We start from the raw sequence: 16,500 nt of genomic DNA, 5'->3' as shown, positions 1-16,500 counted from the left end.
AATATTCCACGGTCAACTGTTGGTATAACAAAGTGGAAGCAACATACAACAACAGCAACTCGGCCACAAAGTGGCAGACCACATAAAATAACAGAGTGGGGTCAGCGCATACTGAACACACAGTGCGCAGAAGTAGTCAACTGTCTGCAGAGTCAATAGCTAAAGACCTCCAAACTTCATGTGGCCTTCAGATTAGCACAACAACAGTGCATAGAGAGCTTCTTTGAATGGGTTTCCATGGCCAAGCAGCTGGATACAAGCCTTACATCACCAAGTGCAATGCAAAGCAGAGCAGTGGAGACCTGTTCTCTGGAGTGACCAATCACGCTTCTCTGTCTGGCAATCTGATGGATGTGTCTAGGTTTGGTTATTGCCAGGAGAATGGTACTTGCCTGACTGCATTGTGCAAAGTGTAAAGTTTGGTGGAGGGGGATTTTGGTGTGTGGTTGCTTTCCAGGGGTTGGGCTTGGCCCCTTCATTCCAGTGAAGGGAACTCTTAAGACGTCAGCATACCAAGACATTTTGACAATTTCATGCTCCCAACTTTGTAGGAACAGTTTGGGGATGGCCTCTTCCTGTTCACATATGACTGCGCACTAGTGTACAAAGCAAGGTCCATAAAAACATGGATGAGCGAGTTTGGGGTGGAGGAATTTGACTGGCCTGCACAGTTGAGTCCTGACCTCAACCCAATAGAACACCTTTGAGATGAATTAGAGCAGATACTGCGAGCCAGGCCTTCTCTTCCGACATCAGTGCCTGGTCTCACAAATGCGCTTCTGGAAGAATGGTCAAACATTCCCATAGACACACTCCTAAACCTTGTGGACAGGCTTCCCAGAAGTGTTGACGCTGTTATAGCTGCAAAGGGTGGGCCAACTCAATATTGAACCCTACAGACTAAGAGTGGGATGCCATTAAGGTTCATGTGCGTGTAAAGGCAGGCGTCCCATTACTTTTGGCAATAAATATATATATATAAATAAATAAAATAATTGTAAGTTTTGTGTACGCAAAATTAGTAAAAAGTTTTATTGCTTGATGGAACAATTTTTTCCTGCAACAAATAATGGAAATTTTATTTTGGAGTATATTTAGTAATATGAACATAAGTAGTATGATGTATGCAAAGATTACAGTTAGTGTAATGAGCACCGCACATCTGAATCACCTATGCTATATCCAGTAGCTATGGTTTTATTATTTGTTGTAGAAACAAGTAGAATTAGATAATCACAGCAACCTCCACAGGGTTAATGTGCTGATGGATCACTTGACTCATCTCTTCTCACTCTCATACTTTGGAGCACGTATATACTAAAGATGAAAACACATGCATATACTTCTAATCTATGAAATTTTGCATATCCTTGTATCTCACCCAAATAAGATTGAGAAGGTATAATTTATTTTACATATATATACACACACACAAACAGTGTGTATATATGTATATATATATATATATATATATATATGCACATACATACATACACACACACACATATTTATTTTTATAATATAGCCTCGCTTTACTTCCGCTTTCTGTACAATTTTACCCAACTACAGGTGGACTAGATTCAAAGGTAAATTCACAAGAGACAAGTCATAATTTTCCCTTCCGTCCAGTCCAACACACTTTTTGTTTGCTTTCAAAGTCCAGAGTTACTTTTTTTCCATCTCTTTGAAATCTACAGGCATCTCCCAGTTAGCTTTCTTTTCATTATCAAATCACAAAGTATGTAGCAATCTAAGAAATCATTAGGTTGAAAATGTCATGGGTCACTTCCAAGGTCTCAGACATTCCAATTTACAATGGAATTACCATAATTGCCAAACAATATTCAGCAATATTTACTACCACAGGAACATTAATAAAACATGTGCTGAAAATATTCATTTTGGGCTACGACTTTTAAATCACATTATTGCCTGTAGCTATAGATACAAGAAACATTACTGAATTCAAGGACAAAGACAGATCTTATTCTTGATGACATGCAGACCCCCTGTTCTCTGTCAAGTCTCATATTTCTTCACTTTCATTCATACTTAGCATTGGGTCTTATAGTGCTCCTCTAATTGTTACAGTATTTTCCTTCTTATAGAGAGGTCAAAGAATAGGTCGTTCATTAGGAAGGTTCATTATGAGGCAATTCTCCAGTAGTGGGCCACCAATGCTGCATAAGTGAACTGCAGTGTGTTACACATGTGGGTTTTATGATGCGTGTTAGTACCCACCAGGGAGCTTTACTTCAACCACAACATTGAATTTCAAGCCCATGAACTATATGCACATTTCTAAGTGGGGCATTTAGTTTGTCTCTGTAGCTGGGTGTGGACTACACAATTTTAACTGCATTTTTTGTGTTGTTAAGCAGGAAATTGTCCTTGGATGTATAGTACATGCTTAAAGCTAAAATTATAGCCACCCTCCTCCCTATAGCTTCGCAAAATTAAGTGAAGAAAGATTTACACACAGTATTAAGATTTTGCAAATATATTGCTATAAGAAGTGTGTCTGCTTCACCACTGGCTCTTAAAATGTCTAAATATGTATTTACTATTGTAAATTACAATAGTAACTTAGTCTAAACACAGGTAGAACACACTGATGGGCAGCTTTGACAAGCATTGATGAGGAGGCATGGATGAGGCTGCACTGATATGTGGCACTGATAGGTGGCAATTATGGGCACTGATAAAGCAGCATGGATGGACACTAATAGGCAGCTCTGGAGGGCACTGATAGAGGGCACTGATGGGCACAGATTGGCAGCACTGCTGGGAACAGATAGGCAGCACAGATGGGCACTTTTGGGGCTGCACTGATCATCAGGGCACTGATACTCAGTGTCCTGGTTATCAGTGTAGATGTCTCTTTTCACACTTGCTGGTTATGGGCAGTACTTTCCTCATGCTGTGACAGTGTGAGGAAAGTGCTGCTGATAACCAGCAAGTGATCAGCTGTGACTGGATCACGTGGTAAAAGGCTGATGTGATTGGCCCTTTACTGGGACATGTGATCAGCTGTATCCAAAGGACACAATGATCACAGAGAGCGCCAGGTGCGTGCCACACCGCTGGGGGTGTGGTTCTGGGAGGACGTCATATGATGTAGAAGCCTTAAAGACGAAGTTTAGTTTAAACTTGAATTAAAAAAAATCAGTACAAGGGATGATCCATACATTAAACCTGTTGACTGTCAAAGTTGAAATCCTCTGTCTTTTGCCTCCCTTCTTAGCCCTGCCATACCCTGCAGTCATAATCGTCCAGTGCTACGGGATTTAATAGAGCCGAGAGACCTGTCTTAAGTAATTAAGACTGCCGACTAGGTCTGCCCTATGGAGTACTGTCCCTTTTGCTGATTTTTTTTTAAGTTTTACCTAAACTTTAAGGCCTCTACATAATTCTTTTTTATACAGAAAAAGTAGAAAAAAATTAACTAGTAGAAGGACCAATATCACATGAATGCTGCCAAACAGATCACATGATTCCATGAGGGTCTACAGTGACAGTAAAGACCTAGAAAAAGAGTAAATAATATGCCATTATAAAGTTTTTTTTCTTGTGGTCCTATTGACCTTAAATAGCAGCAGATGAAAAATATCAGGAGCTAGGTGGAATAAACCACAGCATCTAGACTGACCTTTGTGGCTATGTGGAGAATTGACAAATGTGGTATATTTTTTCCCTTACGATGGTTACCTAGCTCTATATGTGCCACTGTGCCATTACAATTACATAATTATTTGGTGTAAGGGGTGCCTTCCCTAGGCATGTTGCTTTAGTGATAGAGAAGAGTTCAGCACCTTGAACAGAAGTAGGTATGGTGTGGAGTCCTGAACAATACAGGAAGGTACTGACTGTGAAGATGAGCACCAATCATCTGTGATTGTGCAAGAGCACTTGTTGATGAGAAGTCTAGTAGCCTAAGAGGGTATTCAAGGTTTGGGTGAGGAAAAAGCAAGAAGCATTATTCCATAAATTTGCAAGGATGAAGGTTTGCCATTCACAAGTATAATGTTTCTACTGTTCCAATTCTGAGAGTCTCAAACAAGCAGGAATACAAATATACAAAGAAACTGCTATCCAGATGGGACAGATGATCAAGCTAGTATACCATGCTCCTCTAAAACACTATTTCCTTCCTTTATGTTGCCACAACTTAAAATTTCAGTGCCGTCAAAGCAAAAAAATCACAAGGGAAAAACCTTACAGTTAGTAGGATGTGTCCCTTGTGCTAATGCTTCTTCTGTTACGTGAAATCTTACTGCATTGTAGCCCCCCCCCCCCCCCCCGCCAGTGTGGTGGGAGTAAATAGAACAGCTGTCACAATCCCTCATCAAGAGTGCCCAACTACCCCACCCTTTCTACCCAGCTACTTCATTCATAGAAGACAATACTATTACTTCTATGAATGAACAGTGTGGGGGGGATTGATGGAGGAGTTCAACTAACAGAAGAGGAATCAACACAATTGGCACTCCCGACTGACTGTAAGGTATGTCAGTTATGCTGATTTTAGTATTTTTTTTTATTGTGAATGCACTTAGGCTTTAAGTTTTTTTTTTTAATGAATGCATTGTAATCAAACAGGGAAACATTCCCCAGCACACTGTTTACTACACATGTGTGCCCAGCAATCACTTATTATACCCCTCCTTACCACCTGAACTTCCAGGTAGGAGAGCATGTACACTGAGCACATTATAGGGAATAAGTCACAATGGATAGCACGGGCTCCAGCTGCTGTCAACCAACTTGCTAGGAAGTGGAAGGATGGGGGAGTGGGAGAATGGTTTGAGACCATAAGCTTTGGGGCTATTTGTTTTTGTGGACACACACAGTGTAGGGACCTTGCTGATAGTACACATGCAAATTTGACTCCACTGGACCCTAAAAGGAGACATAGCCACTAGATAACAGGAACTAGAGAAGAGAACATTTTGAAAGATTGAATGCAACGCAGCCACATGTTTGGAAAGGAAAGTGCGACCCGGAGAACAGAAAATGGACAAGGGTCGACATGAAAAAAGGCAGGAACAGCTCAGAGACAACATTAAAACAATGTAGTTTAGAGGGGAAAGGGTGCAGTTATTGTCTGAATAGAGGCTGATGGTCAGAGTGGAGCCGCAAGGATGGTTAGTTGCAAGGGATGCTGGGTATTCATTCCAGAAAGTTCATGTGAACAGGAAACTTCCCCTCCCTCCTGCCATGTAACCCTCCCTCAGGGTTCCTGGTGTATTTGTGGTTGTGGGGCAGTATTTTGTGGTTTTGAATTTATATGCAAAAAAAATTAACATTTGTCAAAGTCACAGCAGCTTAGCGGGTCAGGGGGTCAGGGATTAATGATATTGTTACAAAATATGTGGGCCCATCTAGGGTATGGAGCTTCCACTTGGTTGGTTATTGGCGTTTCTCCCAGGAGATAGGTCCCAGGGGGAAAACGTATAATGTGTGAGTTTTTGTAACGTCTTTGAACTGGTTGGGGTGCAGCAGAGGACATGGGCAATTATAGTTATAAAGTGTGCCTTAAAGTATAAATAAAGGCAACACTTTTTTAGTTTTGGACAGAGTGAGAGAGGGATTAGAACACCTGTCAAGTATTTATTGCTGTCTGTGTCCCCATTTGGGATATTCACCCTCCCTATTTGTCCTGTTTACTTTTATCATAGAAAGTGAAAGTAAAACAGAATCCTCAGAACAGTAATAGAGGGGAAATCTTCCATTGGGGATGCTAGTTCTGGTCACCTGGGGGTCCCCAAGGAATTCCCTTAATTATCAGGGATTTTCTCTCATTTCCTGTTTGGTTATGGAAAGAAGTGGAGGGAAATCTCTGCAATGGAACACAGATGTAAGAAAAAAAAAAATCTGACAGGGGTTGTAACCCACCCTTGGTGCTTTTTGCATTGTTCTGCATTGGGCAACCTTACAATCTGAACCCAAAGACAAGGCAATTTTGCTTTGCTTCCTATTGTGCCAGTATAGTACAGTATTGCAGTGGTGTGTGCTAAAAAAACACTGCATGCACTACTTGTTTCAGCACAGTGGGCTGCAAACTACAGCACCACAAAGCCACTGTGGTGAATAGAACTTAATGAAATGTCACTTGTGACATTTCAATAAAGTTTTAACAAAAAAAAAACCAGTGGTGTGCACGGAGATTGGCAGATCAGCACGGTTTTCTCCCAGCGCACACCAGCAGCTGTACGATCAGCTCAGATGCTGATGTGAACAAAAATGTTATAGTGGAAATTCACCAAGGATTGAGTTCATGTTGGGTGGAAGAGGAAAAGGATTTATTACCCAGTTGGTGCTTTCAAGGTCCCAGGATCCCATGAGAAATCTCCCCATCAGGTCAGCACATCGACAGGCAGCATCTGGCTTTCCATCAGCAGAAATACATATACATAACATATTTACATTATTTGATTTGTTTAAGGGATTAGCGCTGCCTGTTATGAGCTACATGCAGTTGTGCAAGCATTTGTTACCAATTCAAAAAATTACACACAACCAGAGTATAATGTTATTATGGTTACCTTAAGTGACTCTGTCACTGCAGAGTCGAAACAAAACTAATGGTACTTGTAAAACAAAAGCCTCTATACCAAGGGTGTCAAACTGGCAGCTGTCTAGCTGTTGCCAAACTAAGTCCCATGAGGCATTGCAAGATTGACAGTTACATGCATGACTCCCAAAGGCAGAGGCATGATGGAACTTGTAGTTTTGCAACAGCTGGAGGGCCACCAGATTGACACACCTGCTCTATACTTTTCCTTGCTGATTTTTAGGCTTTACCGTTATCAAACACTTCCAGGTGTGTCGAATATCTGTGACCCCCACCATACACTGTGGTTTGTGACCATGAAAATGGTCAGATATTCAACACACTTGAAAGTCTAAGGCAGGGGTTCAAAACCCTAGGGTTCCTCCAGAGGCTGCTAAGGGTTCCTTGAACAGTTTCTGCCTCTCAAATAATTTCCCATTGACACTATTGATCTTTTTATCTATATACAGTATACAAGTGTAAAGAGCAATCTTCCCACTGATCATCACAATAATGCATCGGGAGCTGTAGATATAGTAATTTTTAGTAGTGGTTCCTTCAGACTGGATAGTTATTTCAATGGTTCCTCTGTATTGTAAAGGTTAGGAAAGGCTGGTCCAAGGTATATGCAGCAAAGATTTAGCACATGAACTGCTGGAAAAGCAAGTATAGACTATCATGTTATACGGTACTTTTAGTTTTGTATTGACCTTGTAGCAGCAGGATCGCTTTAATTCTAAATTACTGATGAGACTTTAGTGAGGTCAACCTCAACAAAATATAGATGGCATCATCTTTAGCTTAAAATACAAGTAAAATTGTATCTTATTTTATAGCAAATGCAAACAAGAAGCACATTCACTTTAGGACAGGAAGAACATCATAGCAGTGTAATATTATGCATTCCTCTTGACTTACCTATATTATATTAGATCAATATCAAATGTTAGATAAAGGTCACCCGCGTGAACAATAGTACATTTTTTTTAAAGCTGACTAAAAGAAACAAAAAAAAATTTTTAAGGCTAATTATGGAGAAAGCATTTTTCATTTAGTGCAAATTTGCACTAGTGCGGTGCTTTGATACACATTCTGCAATGCGTAAGCGTGCAATATGTTAGGCCAACACATTAAAAAGGGCCGTAACATTTCTGGCAATGCACTGTAACGCATGTCAGTCAGCATGGTGCATTGGAGTGCCACCCAAAATTATTTGGCACTGTATCGCAGCAGCGATTGTGACATGTATTGCAGCACTTATCTCATGGCAATAGTTAGAATGGGCCCTAACTCAGAATTTGGGTCACGGTAGTTATAGAAATGTTAGGACCCCAAAAGGTTTAAGAGGTTAATGTAGCCACATGTTTAATATGTAGCCTTGAATTTAAAGTGGTTGTAAACCTCTGAAATGAAAAATGAAAAGAGCATATCCCTGTATAGTTACATACTTAGTCTTGCTGAACAAAGACAAAAGTCCATTCAGTTCAAACATGAAAAAAAAAAAAAAAAGTTATAATCCTATACCCACAGTTGATCCAGAGGAAGCCAAAAAAACCCAGCAAAGCATGAACCAATTTGCTCCTGCAGGGGAAAAAATTCCTTCCTGATCTCCCAAGATGAAATCGGATATTCCATGGATCAAATTTACCTATAAATGTTAGTATCCAGTTATATTCTGTGTATCTAAGAAAGAATCCAGGTCTTTTTTAAAGCAATCCACTGAGCTGGCCAGAACCAACTCTTGAGGGAGTCTATTCCACATTTTCACAGTGTGCAACAGCCTTAATCCAAAGCACCAAGTGTGATTTCTGTCTCCTCTCTCTTCCCTCTGCTATCTGCATTAGTCACTTCTGACAGGTTACCCTGATACCAGACATCCCCAGCCCCCCTCCAGCACACAGCAGGTGACTGAAAGCCTCAGCTGTGCATGTTTCCCTATATGTCTGTGTAGAGGAGGGTGTTTCCTTTCCCTCCCACTGAGCTCCCTGCTGTATGCTGTGCAGTGCAACCAGTAAAGCTGGCCAGAATGGACCAAAATGTGTCTGGTTCAGCAGGGACCAGCCACATTGCGATCCACGTATGGGCACTTCTGATGGTCTTCTGTACAACTGCCCTGTCAGGTCTTTCCCATTCGATCGGCACCACAGGCTATAGCTGGCAGCGCTGATCAGCATATTCTGATGGCAGGGAGGATTCCCCCCCATCCACCTTGAATGTGTGGATGAGGGAGATCAGGTAAGGTTTTTTTTGTTCAACCCACTGGTTGAAGGAAAAAAATTGACTCATGTATGAGCTGCCTAATCTTAGAAAAAAAGTTAGCAATCATAGTCCTTTTATTTCCATCCACACTAAGAATTTCCTCTAAATATAACTTCATTCTTCATCTTCATTCCCTAACAACACTTATGACACTCACTGAAATGGAGTGTAATTTTATAGTCTATAGAACACAATATTTTATTGCTACTGATTACCCAGCAGACCACACTATTTATGATTTTGCTCTTGACATAAAGTGTTTAACTGGCTGAAAGTATGATGATGGACTTGACTTGCAAACTTCATTATTTTTCCACGAAAAAGGACTTCGTTAAAAGTAATGCATTTGTGCAAATTGGAGATGTCGAAACCACTGAAAAAAGCCACAGTGCACTTCTGTTTTCCTTTCTACCGGGACACATTCTGAAAATTACTTACTTCCCTTTGTCTGTGATTTATTTGGTCAGACAGCAAATTTTTCCACCCATGCGGTTTTACGTATATAAAATAACTCACAGTATATTTACTCTTGTCTCTTTAAATCTACCTAATGTATAAAATAAGTTCCTCGTCATTAAATGCCATGCAGGGATTTTATTTTTAAAACTTTAAATATTTTACTGAACAGTTACATACGACTGTAAAATATATGAGGAGGAAGTTATTTATGGTTCAGGATCAATTGGTCCAGCAATGTTAAACTAATTTTACCACACTCTTTTCCATTGTCCACAATCAGTGCTCCCAGTCATGCTTTCATATGTTAAAAGAAAAGCTATTATTAAATAGTGATCATATATTTACAAGAGAACATAGCACTTTAACAGAAGAGTTCTTTTGAACCTTTCATAATGCCTCTTTTTTTGCAGTTATAATTATAGATTTGCCTAAAACACACTAGGATAGAAACAGGGGCCTCAACTTGTCAGAGAAATATTAGGACTCACCAGCACTTGAATTCAACCTATCTTAAGAAGGTTAAGCTTAATGGACAATTCCAGCAAAAAAAAGTTAAAGTATAAGTTTTTTGGGGTTTTTTTTACAGAAAAAGAAAAGGTGAACTAATGCTGGCATGTATCCACTTTGACCAATCAGAATTACACAGAACCATTCTGGAAGACTTAAAGATAGATGGCAGAGGAGAGCCAAATTTTCAAATCCTGGACCACTGCACTGCCTGCATGGGTGCTAATCACCCAAGGAGGTAAGTGCAGCCAGAACCAGGGGCTTGAGAAGAGTGTAGTGAATTAGTTCACCTTTACATTTTTTTGTGAAACGATGAACTTACATTTTAAGGATTGGACAGTCTTCAGTGACTAAAATTTACCATTTAGTACGTTTCTTATATACACTGCTAAAAAAAATGAAAGGAACACTTTTTAATCAGAGTATAGCATCAAGTCAATTAAACTCCTGGGATATTGATCTGGTCAGTTAAGTAGCAGAGGGGCTTGTTAATTCCATTAACACCGAGCAGCTGAAACTGATTAACAGGTGCACTAGATGGGCAATAATGAGATGCTCCCCAAACCAGGAATGGTTTTACAGGTGGGGGCCACTGTCATTGTGCCTCTACTCATCTTTTCTGACTGTTTTTCACTAGTTTTGCTTTTGGCTAGGGTCAGTGTCAATACTGGTGGCATGAGGCGTTACCTGGACCCTACAAAGGTTGCACAGGCAGTCCAACTCCTCCAGGATGGCACATCAATACGTGCCATTGCCAGAAGGTTTGCTGTGTCTCCCAGCAGGCTCAAAAGCATGGAGGAGATTCCAGGAGACAGGCATTTACTCTGGGAGAGTTGGACATGGCCGTAGAAGATCAGCAGGACCAGTATCTGCTCCTTTGTGCAAGGAGGAACAGGATGAGCACTGCCAGAGCCCTACAAAATGACCTGCAAAAGGCCACTGGTGTGAATGTCTCTGACCAAACAATCAGAAACAGACTTCATGAGGGTGGCCTGAGGGCCCGACATTCTCTAGTGGGCCTGTGCTCACTGCCTGGCACCATAAAGCTCGATTGGCCTTTGCCACTGAACACCAGAAATGGCAGGTCCGCCACTGGTGCCCTGTGCTTTTTGCAGAGGAGAGCAGGTTCACCCTGAGCACATGTGACAGATGTGAAAGGGTCTGGAGAAGACATGGAGAACATTATGCTGCCTGTAACATTGTTCAGCATGACCATTTTGGTGGTGGGTCAGTGGTGGTCTGGGGAGGCATATCCATGAAGGTACACACAGACCTCTACAGGCTAGACAATGGCACCCTGACTGCCATTAAGTATTGGGATGAAATCCTTGGATCCATTGTCAGACCCTACACTGGTGCAGTGGGTCCTGGGTTCCTTCTGGTGCACAACAATGCCTGGCCTCATGTGTCAAGAGTATGAAGGCAGGTCCTGGAAGATGAAGGAATTCATACAATTGAATGGCCCCCACGCTCTAAATCCAATAGAACACCATGTTTTAGTCCATCCAACGCCGCCAGGTTGCACCTCAGTCTGTCCAGGAACTCAGTGATACCCTGGTCCAGATATGGGAGGAAATACCCCAGGACACCATGGGGTTTATTTACTAAAGCTGGAGAGTCCAAAGTCAGACTCCCTTCTGCATAGAAACCAATCAGCTTCCAGGTTTCATTGCCAAAGCTTCATTGAACAAGCTGAGGTTAGAAGCTGATTGGTTTCTATGCAGAAGGGAGTCTGATTTTGGACACTCCAGCTTTAGTAAATAAACCCCCATCTGTCATCTCATTAGGAGCATGCCTGGACATTGTCAGGCATGCATACAAGCACTTGGGGTCCATACAAACTACTGACTACCATATCGAGTTGCTGCAATGAAATTTCAGCAAAATGGACTACCCAGCTGCATCATTTTTTCACTTTGATTTTCGGGGTGTCTTTGAATTCAGTCTTCTGTAGGTTGATCATTTTCATTTCCATCAAACGATAGGGCATCCTTACCTTCCTAACACATTACCCTGTCCATATCAGTATAGATATCCAGCATGATGTTTTTCCCAATTGAGATCTAATGTGTTTTCAAAGTGTCCTATTAATGTTCTTGAGTAGTGTACTTATGTTAAAATATCTTCACCAAAATGTCATGGTCTGGCTTCTAACCAAGACCAAGAAAATGTTTATTGGATAGGATGCTCCCCGGCATCTAGAATTCACCCTTTGCCAGATTTTTCTTAAAAACTTATGTTAAATTTATGTTCACTAACATTTCTCGGTCTGGCCTCTAACCAAAAACCTTACATTTCTGATGGTATAGGTTAAATAATGGAAGACAAAGTAATAACTTTAGAATCCATTACTGAATGTCACAACTGTTCTGTGTTCATGTGGGATGGTAAAGATCACATTGCTGAAGTCTCAGGAAGTGAGCTATGCAACTCAGTGATGTCCATAATACGGAAAACATAAATTGTGCTTTGATGAAGGAAGGGATTTTTTTTAGAACGCAAGTAATAACACCCTAACCCCTAGGAGAAGTTAGGGACCTCCGTTGACCAGGTGGGCTGACATTTCACCTCCAGCTAGAGTCCTTGACTTTAAGTGGGGTTGTGAACAGACAGATGTCAGTCACAAGATGGTTTTATTTTTTCATTGTTCAATCACATTAAACAGCTACTGTGTTTGGGGCAACAACACTCCCCCTTCACCAGGACTTAGCAATTATACTGAGGACTTGAATAGAGTCACGAGAAATTGTCATAAAAAAATCAATATTAGGTCTCATACAAACTCTCCTTTGTACTGCAATCATAAAATGTGGTTAAAGGCAAAGATATAAAAAAGTAAAAATGTGCACATACCTGTCTATTACACAATTTATACTGTTTGTAGGCACCAGTACAAGTAATTGCTGTAGATCCACGTTGTCCCAGTGGTTTATCTCGGAGCAAATTTAGAGATGTGGAACCTTGTCTAGTAGCATCAGAGAATGGACTTTGTGCTATTGGAAGAGGCTGGGAATGAGAAAACTGCTGATTTGATGAAGACTGTGATGACTCTGGCCTCACTGGAGAATAGAGCTCATCCTGGTAAAGATTACTCCGATGAGTTGATGGGAGGTTGAAGGACTGGCCTTGGGCTGCATTTTGTCCAGAACTAGGCTGCCGTCCTAGCTGAATCTGTCTTCTTTTTCGTGGGGTGTTTTGGCCCGTGTCACTTTGTAGTGGTAGTATATAAGGAATCTTTCCATAGCCATATGATCCCGGACTGATTGAAGTTCTTGTCCTGTTTCTAGATTAAAAAAACAAGAATGTAAAATGCATTCTTTCAATTTTAGAAACACAGTATAAACAGTGTACTGTAATAGACTTCTGACTTTAGATCATCATGATCAGAAACTAAAAGCTCATTTAACAGTCAGGATGACTCACCAGCCACGTTATTAGGTACACCTTGCTAGTATTGGGTTGGACCCCCTTTTGCCTTCAGAACTGCCTTAATTTGTCGTCACATAGATTCAACCAGGTTTTGGAAACATTACTCAGAGATTTCGGTCCATGTTGATATGAGAAACTGTTGCCTTTCTACCACCTTGAACCAGTCTGCCCATTCTCCTCTGACATCAACAAGGCATTTTCATCCACACAACTTCCGCTCACTGGATATTTTCTCTTTTTTGGATCATTCTCTGTAAACTTCTGAGATGGTTGTGCGTAAAAATCCCAGTAGATCAGAAGTTTTTTAAATACTCAGACCAGCCCGTTTGGCACCAAAACTGATGCCATGTTCAAAGTCACTTAAATCCCCTTTCTTCCCCATTCTGATGCTCGGTTTGAACTTCAGAAAATCGTCACTATGTCTATATGCCTAAATGCACTGAGTTGCTGCCATGTGATTGGCTGATTAGCAATTCGTGTTACCAAGCAATTGAACAGGTGTACCTAATACAATGACTGATGAGTGCAAGTGGAGTAACACAGGCCACAACAAATTCCCTCTGTGGTCCAAATGCTATTTATTCCAATTTTGTGTTTAAGAGTTTACAATTAGGACTTCTGCATCACATAGGTTCATAACAGTGTATTTAATAAGCGCAGCAGCAATTTTGTTTTACTTTTTACAAGTTAATTGGACTTGCCTGGCCATAGTGAACAGTTACCTCAACTGAAAAATGACAAATTTGTGCATTCCAAGAGGAGATACTTTTAAGTCAGATAGCTTGCAAATGTTCAGCTGCTGTCAAACGTCTATGGGTAACTCTTGTAAAGAAGCAGAGGCAACCGAGACCATACCAATAAAAATTAAGTGAGACTCCACTTGGTGTTCAGCTGCAAGTGCCATCTCAATGAATCATTACCATATTGATTTTGAAGTCTCCCACTCATTTGCATGTGGAATCTCAATTAAGTTTTACAAAAAAATTCTCTAGTCTCTACTGTAATGCTAGATTAGATTATGGGCTGCACAATTATAATAGCAGCTTAATATATCATAGAAGACAATGGTCCTTGCCATGTATTTCTGTCACAATTAATGCATTCTTTTGCATCGACGGGGCCTTTTCTGACACTTTGTATTGACTTGTAAAAATCTGTATTTTTTGCTTTTTCTTTTTTAACAGAGGTTCTACAGAATAAAATAGTGGTTTTTGCAATTTTTTTATGTCACACGGTAATGTGAATTTAATGCACACAAACACAATATAATGCCCAATTTTTGGATGAAATATAAAAAATGGTGATATGCCAAGTAAATAGATACCTAACATGTCACTTTAAAATTGTGCACACTCATGGAATGGGGCCAAACTACAGTATATAAAAATCTCCACAGACAACACTTTAAAAGCCTTTACAGGTTACCAGGTTCTAGTTACTCAAGAATGCTAGAATTATTGCTCGCGCTCTGCAGCAACACATTACGTGTGTGGTGCGATACCCATTTTCATACCGATGCGGGTCACACACCTTTGCGTGCGAGCGTGGTGGGATAGAGCCCTTTAATTTTCTTGTTTATTTTATTTTTACGTTGTCTTTTTTTAAATCACTTTTATTTATATCACAAGGAATGTTAACATCCCTTGTGATAACAATAGGCAGCTACAGGTCCCCTTTATGGAGAGATCTGGGGTCTAAGAGATGTTTCCTCTGCCCTTAAATGCATCTGAACACACCGAGATCGGTATGATCAAATGCTTTCCCAAGCCAAAAATGACTTTGTTGAAAAATTACTTTGTTGAAATCTGGTGAAACCTTGTTGTTGGGGACATTTTTGTTCTCGATCAGCTTTATGGTAAGCCAGCAGAACTGCTGGCTTCAGTCAGGGCTAGCTGGTGGGACAGGAGAGCCCACAGAGGCACTGGTGGGTGGTGGGAGGGGGGGACGACACCTCCCGCCGTATGTAAAAGCAATCCAGTGGCTAATTAGCCACTAGGATGGCTTTTACATAAAAGTCGGCTGCTGACTGAAAAAAACAATACTGGGGTGATACCTGCAGCTGCAAGCATCATCCTGGCATAACCACTTGAAGTACTGAAGTAAATGTATGTATTGTACGTATTGCAGTCTTCAAGTGATTACATTAAAATTCACTTTGCAAATCAGCTTCTTCCTGGTCCTTCCACAATGGAATCACACATATAGCGCATAGATTGGTCTTTCCCTTGAATGCCTTCCCCAGCTCACACTCTCCAGTCTGCAGTCACACTCCCACCACAAAAAATTCATTTGAACTTTATCCATGTTTTTTCCATAGACACTGAATTCTGAGCTCAGAAACACAGTCAGGAGAGTCAGATCTCACTTCCGAAGCTCATTTCAGCAGCAGCCTCGTGCATTAACCGGTCAGAGGTCAGCCACCACAAGAAAATTCCTCTGTGCATATGTGATAACCCCATATGTAATAATTAAGACTTCTGGCCCTGCATTGTATGCAATGATGTTAGAGCTAAAACCGCTGGATGGAGTGCTGAAAAGAAGGGAAGACTGGTTTTATGGAAGGAGGAGCCTGCAAGAGCAAGGAATAGGATAAGTTAAATAGGATGGTTGACTTACCAGTAAAGAAATCCATTGCTTGGAGTACAGTACAGGATATTTAATCTTTAACCATATGTAGCTAACGTGAGGTGACTGAACACTGGCAAAAATGAAAGCTGCAGGGAAATCCCAAATATAACCCCTACCATTCCAAGCCACTCTCACCTTAGCAGCAACCAATAGGGAAATCATAAAGAAAAGAAGGAAGGAGCCTGTGTCCAGTACTGTACTCCAGCAATTGGATTTTACTGCAAAGTCAAAAATCCTATTTTCTTGTTGTACATAACAGGACACATGATCTTTACCCTTTAACCATGAGATTTTCAAAAGCAGTGCAACTGATGGATGGGCAGCACAGCAACCAAAAACCAACAACTCTACATAATGGGTTAATAAGAGCTTGACAGTCATAGAGAGCAGCTGGGAGGAGCTTACACCAAAAACTGCCGTCAGAGGAGACCTGAACATCACCCTGGCAAAACAGAACAAGCATGTGAGAAGAAGACGAGGTGGCAGCCTTGAAAATCTGAGAAACATGTACCTTATGCTGGAAAGTCAATCATGCACTCTGGAAGAGTGGCCCTCGGCAGAGAAGGAAGCAACCCTATTCTTTAGACCAGTGCTTTGCAACCTTTTTTTAGTCATGGCACCCAAGTATGCAAAATCTCAAGGCACTTCAGCCTAAAAATGGGTCC

The 16,500-nt window shown here is 40.9% G+C and overlaps 1 protein-coding gene across 1 annotated transcript in view; it reads right to left on the bottom strand.

Annotated features, from left to right (window-relative positions):
* The window catches only part of THSD4 (thrombospondin type 1 domain containing 4), an 871,621-nt gene that overhangs the window by 652,121 nt on the left and 203,000 nt on the right, over positions 1-16,500 (bottom strand). The window contains exon 5 of the mRNA XM_089652473.1: positions 12,632-13,061. Within this exon, the coding sequence (XP_089508599.1) occupies positions 12,632-13,061 (430 nt within the window). The remainder of the gene's footprint in view (positions 1-12,631; positions 13,062-16,500) is intronic.

Source organism: Staurois parvus, unplaced genomic scaffold (assembly GCF_062004578.1).
Source record: "Staurois parvus isolate SC_StPar_1 unplaced genomic scaffold, SC_StPar_1.0 ptg000682l, whole genome shotgun sequence".
Taxonomy (NCBI): Eukaryota; Metazoa; Chordata; class Amphibia; order Anura; family Ranidae; genus Staurois; species Staurois parvus.
This window is presented reverse-complemented; position numbering and strand designations above follow the sequence as displayed.